Source organism: Salmo salar, chromosome ssa03, assembly GCF_905237065.1.
Source record: "Salmo salar chromosome ssa03, Ssal_v3.1, whole genome shotgun sequence".
Taxonomy (NCBI): domain Eukaryota; kingdom Metazoa; phylum Chordata; class Actinopteri; order Salmoniformes; family Salmonidae; genus Salmo; species Salmo salar.
In genome coordinates, this window is record NC_059444.1 from 94,541,905 (window position 1) to 94,551,904 (window position 10,000).

The 10,000-nt window shown below is 46.0% G+C and overlaps 1 protein-coding gene across 2 annotated transcripts in view; it reads left to right on the forward strand.

The window, feature by feature from the left end:
• LOC123724056 (rab11 family-interacting protein 4A) overlaps nucleotides 1–10,000 on the forward strand; it is a 116,264-nt gene that overhangs the window by 43,410 nt on the left and 62,854 nt on the right. For both annotated transcript variants that reach the window (XR_006769308.1, XM_045715863.1), the window contains exon 2: nucleotides 9,286–9,373. Coding sequence is in view for 1 of the 2 variants with exons in the window: in XM_045715863.1 (XP_045571819.1) it covers nucleotides 9,286–9,373 (88 nt within the window). In the remaining variant the exon portion in view is untranslated. The remainder of the gene's footprint in view (nucleotides 1–9,285; nucleotides 9,374–10,000) is intronic.

Genomic DNA, 10,000 nt, shown 5'->3' on the forward strand with positions numbered 1-10,000 from the left:
CAGTAGTCCTTGTTTGACAGGGTTGTAATGCACCAGGACCAGGCTATGACTACAGTAGTCCTTGTTTGACAGGGTTGTAATGCACCAGGACCAGGCTATGACTACAGTAGTCCTTGTTTGACAGGGTTGTAATGCACCAGGACCAGGCTATGACTACAGTAGTCCTTGTTTGACAGGGTTGTAATGCACCAGGACCAGGCTATGACTACAGTAGTCCTTGTTTGACAGGGTTGTAATGCACCAGGACCAGGCTATGACTACAGTAGTCCTTGTTTGACAGGGTTGTAATTCACCAGGACCAGGCTATGACTACAGTAGTCCTTGTTTGACAGGGTTGTAATGCACCAGGACCAGGCTATGACTACAGTAGTCCTTGTTTGACAGGGTTGTAATGCACCAGGACCAGGCTATGACTACAGTAGTCCTTGTTTGACAGGGTTGTAATGCACCAGGACCAGGCTATGACTACAGTAGTCCTTGTTTGACAGGGTTGTAATGAACCAGGACCAGGCTATGACTACAGTAGTCCTTGTTTGACAGGGTTGTAATGAACCAGGACCAGGCTATGACTACAGTAGTCCTTGTTTGACAGGGTTGTAATGAACCAGGACCAGGCTATGACTACAGTAGTCCTTGTTTGACAGGGTTGTAATGAACCAGGACCAGGCTATGACTACAGTAGTCCTTGTTTGACAGGGTTGTAATGAACCAGGACCAGGCTATGACTACAGTAGTCCTTGTTTGACAGGGTTGTAATGCACCAGGACCAGGCTATGACTACAGTAGTCCTTGTTTGACAGGGTTGTAATGCACCAGGACCAGGCTATGACTACAGTAGTCCTTGTTTGACAGGGTTGTAATTCACCAGGACCAGGCTATGACTACAGTAGTCCTTGTTTGACAGGGTTGTAATGAACCAGGACCAGGCTATGACTACAGTAGTCCTTGTTTGACAGGGTTGTAATGCACCAGGACCAGGCTATGACTACAGTAGTCCTTGTTTGACAGGGTTGTAATGCACCAGGACCAGGCTATGACTACAGTAGTCCTTGTTTGACAGGGTTGTAATGCACCAGGACCAGGCTATGACTACAGTAGTCCTTGTTTGACAGGGTTGTAATGAACCAGGACCAGGCTATGACTACAGTAGTCCTTGTTTGACAGGGTTGTAATGAACCAGGACCAGGCTATGACTACAGTAGTCCTTGTTTGACAGGGTTGTAATGCACCAGGACCAGGCTATGACTACAGTAGTCCTTGTTTGACAGGGTTGTAATGAACCAGGACCAGGCTATGACTACAGTAGTCCTTGTTTGACAGGGTTGTAATGAACCAGGACCAGGCTATGACTACAGTAGTCCTTGTTTGACAGGGTTGTAATGAACCAGGACCAGGCTATGACTACAGTAGTCCTTGTTTGACAGGGTTGTAATGCACCAGGACCAGGCTATGACTACAGTAGTCCTTGTTTGACAGGGTTGTAATGCACCAGGACCAGGCTATGACTACAGTAGTCCTTGTTTGACAGGGTTGTAATGCACCAGGACCAGGCTATGACTACAGTAGTCCTTGTTTGACAGGGTTGTAATGAACCAGGACCAGGCTATGACTACAGTAGTCCTTGTTTGACAGGGTTGTAATGAACCAGGACCAGGCTATGACTACAGTAGTCCTTGTTTGACAGGGTTGTAATGAACCAGGACCAGGCTATGACTACAGTAGTCCTTGTTTGACAGGGTTGTAATGAACCAGGACCAGGCTATGACTACAGTAGTCCTTGTTTGACAGGGTTGTAATGAACCAGGACCAGGCTATGACTACAGTAGTCCTTGTTTGACAGGGTTGTAATGAACCAGGACCAGGCTATGACTACAGTAGTCCTTGTTTGACAGGGTTGTAATGAACCAGGACCAGGCTATGACTACAGTAGTCCTTGTTTGACAGGGTTGTAATGCACCAGGACCAGGCTATGACTACAGTAGTCCTTGTTTGACAGGGTTGTAATGAACCAGGACCAGGCTATGACTACAGTAGTCCTTGTTTGACAGGGTTGTAATGAACCAGGACCAGGCTATGACTACAGTAGTCCTTGTTTGACAGGGTTGTAATGAACCAGGACCAGGCTATGACTACAGTAGTCCTTGTTTGACAGGGTTGTAATGCACCAGGACCAGGCTATGACTACAGTAGTCCTTGTTTGACAGGGTTGTAATGAACCAGGACCAGGCTATGACTACAGTAGTCCTTGTTTGACAGGGTTGTAATGCACCAGGACCAGGCTATGACTACAGTAGTCCTTGTTTGACAGGGTTGTAATGAACCAGGACCAGGCTATGACTACAGTAGTCCTTGTTTGACAGGGTTGTAATTCACCAGGACCAGGCTATGACTACAGTAGTCCTTGTTTGACAGGGTTGTAATGCACCAGGACCAGGCTATGACTACAGTAGTCCTTGTTTGACAGGGTTGTAATGAACCAGGACCAGGCTATGACTACAGTAGTCCTTGTTTGACAGGGTTGTAATGCACCAGGACCAGGCTATGACTACAGTAGTCCTTGTTTGACAGGGTTGTAATGCACCAGGACCAGGCTATGACTACAGTAGTCCTTGTTTGACAGGGTTGTAATGCACCAGGACCAGGCTATGACTACAGTAGTCCTTGTTTGACAGGGTTGTAATGCACCAGGACCAGGCTATGACTACAGTAGTCCTTGTTTGACAGGGTTGTAATGCACCAGGACCAGGCTATGACTACAGTAGTCCTTGTTTGACAGGGTTGTAATGAACCAGGACCAGGCTATGACTACAGTAGTCCTTGTTTGACAGGGTTGTAATGAACCAGGACCAGGCTATGACTACAGTAGTCCTTGTTTGACAGGGTTGTAATGAACCAGGACCAGGCTATGACTACAGTAGTCCTTGTTTGACAGGGTTGTAATGAACCAGGACCAGGCTATGACTACAGTAGTCCTTGTTTGACAGGGTTGTAATGAACCAGGACCAGGCTATGACTACAGTAGTCCTTGTTTGACAGGGTTGTAATGCACCAGGACCAGGCTATGACTACAGTAGTCCTTGTTTGACAGGGTTGTAATGTACCAGGACCAGGCTATGACTACAGTAGTCCTTGTTTGACAGGGTTGTAATGCACCAGGACCAGGCTATGACTACAGTAGTCCTTGTTTGACAGGGTTGTAATGCACCAGGACCAGGCTATGACTACAGTAGTCCTTGTTTGACAGGGTTGTAATGAACCAGGACCAGGCTATGACTACAGTAGTCCTTGTTTGACAGGGTTGTAATTCACCAGGACCAGGCTATGACTACAGTAGTCCTTGTTTGACAGGGTTGTAATGTACCAGGACCAGGCTATGACTACAGTAGTCCTTGTTTGACAGGGTTGTAATGAACCAGGACCAGGCTATGACTACAGTAGTCCTTGTTTGACAGGGTTGTAATGCACCAGGACCAGGCTATGACTACAGTAGTCCTTGTTTGACAGGGTTGTAATGTACCAGGACCAGGCTATGACTACAGTAGTCCTTGTTTGACAGGGTTGTAATTCACCAGGACCAGGCTATGACTACAGTAGTCCTTGTTTGACAGGGTTGTAATGAACCAGGACCAGGCTATGACTACAGTAGTCCTTGTTTGACAGGGTTGTAATGAACCAGGACCAGGCTATGACTACAGTAGTCCTTGTTTGACAGGGTTGTAATGAACCAGGACCAGGCTATGACTACAGTAGTCCTTGTTTGACAGGGTTGTAATGAACCAGGACCAGGCTATGACTACAGTAGTCCTTGTTTGACAGGGTTGTAATTCACCAGGACCAGGCTATGACTACAGTAGTCCTTGTTTGACAGGGTTGTAATGCACCAGGACCAGGCTATGACTACAGTAGTCCTTGTTTGACAGGGTTGTAATGAACCAGGACCAGGCTATGACTACAGTAGTCCTTGTTTGACAGGGTTGTAATGAACCAGGACCAGGCTATGACTACAGTAGTCCTTGTTTGACAGGGTTGTAATGTACCAGGACCAGGCTATGACTACAGTAGTCCTTGTTTGACAGGGTTGTAATGAACCAGGACCAGGCTATGACTACAGTAGTCCTTGTTTGACAGGGTTGTAATGCACCAGGACCAGGCTATGACTACAGTAGTCCTTGTTTGACAGGGTTGTAATGTACCAGGACCAGGCTATGACTACAGTAGTCCTTGTTTGACAGGGTTGTAATTCACCAGGACCAGGCTATGACTACAGTAGTCCTTGTTTGACAGGGTTGTAATGAACCAGGACCAGGCTATGACTACAGTAGTCCTTGTTTGACAGGGTTGTAATTCACCAGGACCAGGCTATGACTACAGTAGTCCTTGTTTGACAGGGTTGTAATTCACCAGGACCAGGCTATGACTACAGTAGTCCTTGTTTGACAGGGTTGTAATGAACCAGGACCAGGCTATGACTACAGTAGTCCTTGTTTGACAGGGTTGTAATTCACCAGGACCAGGCTATGACTACAGTAGTCCTTGTTTGACAGGGTTGTAATTCACCAGGACCAGGCTATGACTACAGTAGTCCTTGTTTGACAGGGTTGTAATGAACCAGGGCCGGGCTATGACTACAGTAGTCCTTGTTTGACAGGGTTGTAATGTACCAGGACCAGGCTATGACTACAGTAGTCCTTGTTTGACAGGGTTGTAATGAACCAGGACCAGGCTATGACTACAGTAGTCCTTGTTTGACAGGGTTGTAATGAACCAGGGCCAGGCTATGACTACAGTAGTCCTTGTTTGACAGGGTTGTAATGAACCAGGACCAGGCTATGACTACAGTAGTCCTTGTTTGACAGGGTTGTAATGAACCAGGACCAGGCTATGACTACAGTAGTCCTTGTTTGACAGGGTTGTAATTCACCAGGACCAGGCTATGACTACAGTAGTCCTTGTTTGACAGGGTTGTAATGTACCAGGACCAGGCTATGACTACAGTAGTCCTTGTTTGACAGGGTTGTAATTCACCAGGACCAGGCTATGACTACAGTAGTCCTTGTTTGACAGGGTTGTAATTCACCAGGACCAGGCTATGACTACAGTAGTCCTTGTTTGACAGGGTTGTAATTCACCAGGACCAGGCTATGACTACAGTAGTCCTTGTTTGACAGGGTTGTAATTCACCAGGACCAGGCTATGACTACAGTAGTCCTTGTTTGACAGGGTTGTAATGAACCAGGACCAGGCTATGACTACAGTAGTCCTTGTTTGACAGGGTTGTAATGTACCAGGACCAGGCTATGACTACAGTAGTCCTTGTTTGACAGGGTTGTAATGAACCAGGACCAGGCTATGACTACAGTAGTCCTTGTTTGACAGGGTTGTAATGAACCAGGACCAGGCTATGACTACAGTAGTCCTTGTTTGACAGGGTTGTAATGAACCAGGACCAGGCTATGACTACAGTAGTCCTTGTTTGACAGGGTTGTAATTCACCAGGACCAGGCTATGACTACAGTAGTCCTTGTTTGACAGGGTTGTAATGAACCAGGACCAGGCTATGACTACAGTAGTCCTTGTTTGACAGGGTTGTAATGCACCAGGACCAGGCTATGACTACAGTAGTCCTTGTTTGACAGGGTTGTAATGAACCAGGACCAGGCTATGACTACAGTAGTCCTTGTTTGACAGGGTTGTAATGTACCAGGACCAGGCTATGACTACAGTAGTCCTTGTTTGACAGGGTTGTAATGAACCAGGACCAGGCTATGACTACAGTAGTCCTTGTTTGACAGGGTTGTAATGAACCAGGACCAGGCTATGACTACAGTAGTCCTTGTTTGACAGGGTTGTAATGAACCAGGACCAGTCTATGACTACAGTAGTCCTTGTTTGACAGGGTTGTAATTCACCAGGACCAGTCTATGACTACAGTAGTCCTTGTTTGACAGGGTTGTAATGAACCAGGACCAGGCTATGACTACAGTAGTCCTTGTTTGACAGGGTTGTAATGAACCAGGACCAGGCTATGACTACAGTAGTCCTTGTTTGACAGGGTTGTAATGAACCAGGACCAGTCTATAACTACAGTAGTCCTTGTTTGACAGGGTTGTAATGAACCAGGACCAGTCTATAACTACAGTAGTCCTTGTTTGACAAGGTTGTAATGCATGTGGGCCAGACTAGTTTAGTGTAGTGTAGTGTAGTGTAGTATAGTGTAGTGTAGTGTAGTGTAGTGCGTGTGTGTGTGTGTGTGTGTGTGTGTGTGTGTGTGTGTGTGTGTGTGTGTGTGTGTGTGTGTGTGTGTGTGTGTGTGTGTGTGTTGTCCTGTAAGTTGCCCTCAGCATGTTATCGTCAGCTGCAAGAGACCAGCAGTGAATATTTGAAACCTCTTATGTAACCATGATTCTTACAGTACATAGGCAGTGTGTGTGTGTGTGTGTGTTTGTGTCAGCGTGTGTGTCCTTTGATATTAAACAGTTTAGAGAAGAGATTGTAACTGTGTGATGCTTCAGCTGGCTAGAGAGCTCTGTCAGGCTGAAGACCTACACTACCCTCAGCTTAACACCGTACACTCTATACTGTGTGTGTGTGTGTGTGCGTGCGTGCGTGCGTGCGTGTGTGCGTGTGTGTGTGTGCATGCCTGTTTGCATCCTTACTCGCACCAGTATTCCACACAGGAACTCAGTGACACGTCTCAGAAGCTCAGTCACTGTGACAACCCTGAGTCTGTTCTCTCTTACCTTCTCAGCCAATGACAGGCAGAGTTGCAAAGAAAAAGACATATCTCAGACTGGCCAATAAAAAGAAAAGATTCAGATGGGCAAAAGAACACAGACACTGGACAGAGCAACTCTGCCTAGAAGGACAGCATCCCAGAGTTCACTGTTGACGTTGAGACTGGTGTTTTGCGGGTACTATTTAATGAAGCTGCCAGTTGAGGACTTGTAAGGCATCTGTTTCTCAAACAAGACACTAATGTACCTGTCATCTTTCTCAGTTGTGCACCGGGGCCTCACACTCCTCTATCTATTCTGGTTAGAGCCAGTTTGCTCTGTTCTGTGGGAGGGAGTAGAACACAGTGTTGTACGAGATCTTCAGTTTCTTGGCAATTTCTCTCATGGAATAGCCTTCATTTCTCAGAACAAGGATAGACTGACGAGTTTCAGAAGAAAATGCTTTGTTTTTGGCCATTTTGAGCCTGTAATCGAACCCACACATGCTGGTGCTCCAGATACTCAACTAGTCTAAAGAAGGCCAGTTTTATTGCTTCTTTAATCAACACAACAGTTTCCAATTGTGCTAGCATAATTGCAAAATGGTTTTCTAATGATTAATTAGCCTTTTAAAATGAAAAACTTGGATTAGCTAACACAACGTGCCATTGGAAGACAGTAGTGATGGTTGCTGATAATGGGCCTCTGTTCGATCCAGGGTGACTTCTTTCACTAGAATGACCTCTCCACTATCTCCTCCCTACACTAGTAGGATATATACATCTATCACTACCACTATCTCCTCCCTACACTAGTAGGAGATATACATATATCACTACAACTACCTTAATACATCCTCTCCTGTGTCCTCAGTGGATCCTAGACTTTCCTTAATACATGCTCTCCTGCCTACACCAAGTAAGGGAGACAAAGTGTTCTCTCATCTAAATCTCTCCAGATGATCTCCTGTCTACACTAAGGAAGGGGAAGAAAGAGCTGTGTTCTGTCACCTAAGTCTCTCTCCTGTCTCCCCGGTGAATCTTAGCTGTTCCTTAAGTTAACACCTCCTGTCACAGCCAGACCCAGTTCTGTTGTACGGAGGATTAGAACAGTGACGCAGGCATTTACATCTGCTGAGAGCAATGGGGGAAAAAAACACATTTATGCAAGTATCACCATCTTACTGAGAGCAGTAAAGCTACAGTAGAGATGAACACAGTTATTAGTACCAGCTGGTATCTGTATCACTATATAACAACATAGTTAGAGTGTGTGTGTGTGTGTGTGTGTGTGTGTGTGTGTGTGTGTGTGTGTGTGTGTGTGTGTGTGTGTGTGTGTGTGTGTGTGTGTGTGTCTGTGTGTGTGTGTGTGTGTGTGTGTGTGTGTGTGTGTGTGTGTGTGTGTGTGTGTGTGTGTGTGTGTGTGTGTGTGTGTGTGTGTGTGTCTGTGTGTGTGTGTGTGTGTGTGTGTGTGTGTGTGTGTGTGAGTGAGTGAGTTATGGCTGTGCTTAGCTATGCCCTGTTACATTGCTCTGCTGTTGGAAGATCATGTCTTCTGTCCTGGGGGGCATACTACCATGCAAGATAGATCTATTCAGGCTTTCCTACAGCTAACCAGCTAACCAGCTAATCAGCTAGCCAGCTAGCCAGCTAACCAGCTAACCAGCTTCAGTCAGCTTCACATTCCAGCTCAGGCTTCATCTGTACTATGACGGTGGATATTGCTCGTCTGCCTGCCGCTAACTCTAGCAGGCTTGTAACTGCGAGTGCATGCTGCTCATGGCTAGTTCACTGCCAAACTGTTCATTGAGACAGTGCTGAAACATCAATCCATGGGAGAGTCAGAACTGTTCATTGAGACAGTGCTGAAACATCAACCCATGGGAGAGTCAGAACTGTTCATTGAGACAGTGCTGAAACATCAATCCATGGGAGAGTCAGAACTGTTCATTGAGACAGTGCTGAAACATCAATCCATGGGAGAGTCAGAACTGTTCATTCCTTTACTACTACTGATATGTTACTGACATGAGGGCTGCTTTAAATGTCACGTGATCCTACTTTAAATGTCACGTGATCCTACTTTAAATGTCACTTGGATCTACTTTAAATGTCACTTGGATCTACTTTAAATGTCACGTGATGCTACTTTAAATGTCATGTGAATCTACTTTAAATGGTTGGCAGTTGAATCTCAACTCAGACTTTGGAGTTAATAATTTTCTGATCTCTCTCTATGTTTAAAAATATATATTTTTACCTTTATTTAACTAGGCAAGTCAGTTAAGAACAAATTCTTATTTACAATGACAGCCTAGGAACAGTGGGTTAACTGCCTTGTTCAGGGGCAGAACGACAGATGTTTTACCTTGTCAGCTCAGGGATTCAATCTTGCAACCTTTCGGTTACTAGTCCAACGCTTTAACTTTGTTCCTTAGTTATTTAGCAAATTGTTCATACTTACAACTTTGCATTGTACAACGGCTTGTAAGTAAGCATTTCACGGTAAAGTCTACACCTGTTGTATTCGGAGCATGTGATAAATACAATGTTATCTGACTTGTCTCTGTCAGGTGAAGAAGTTGACTAAGTACCTGGATCCCAACGCTCACGGCAGGATCAACTTCAAAGACTTCTGCTATGGTGTGTTCGCCATCAAGGGTAAGAACCTCTCCTCTCCCCTCCTCTCATCCTCCTCTCATCATCCTCTCATCCTCCTCTCATCCTCCTCTCATCATCCTCCTCTCCTCTCCTCTCCTCTCCTCTCATCCTCCTCTCATCATCCTCTCATCCTCCTCTCATCCTCCTCTCATCATCCTCCTCTCCTCTCCTCTCCTCTCCTCTCCTCTCCTCTCCTCTCCTCTCCTCTCCTCTCCTCTCCTCTCCTCTCCTCTCCTCTCCTCTCCTCTCCTCTCCTCTCCTCTCCTCTCCTCTCCTCTCCTCTCCTCTCCTCTCTCCTCTCCTCTCCTCTCCTCTCCTCTCCTCTCCTCTCCTCTCCTCTCCTCTCCTCTCCTCTCCTCTCCTCTCCTCTCCTCTCCTCTCCTCTCCTCTCCCCCTCCCTCCCCTGTGTGTGTGTGTGTTTTCACCCTAATCTCTATCAGGCCCATAGAGACTATATGGGAGGATGTATCTCTGTATGTATAAATAGCCAGTGTGGTGAAACAGAGACAATGCATCTCTCTCACTCCTACATAAGACACCCTCTTAAAGGGATAGCACACCACACTCAGTTTAGCCCTAATTTAAAGGGATGGGGCACCACACTCAGTTCAGCACTAATTTAAAGGG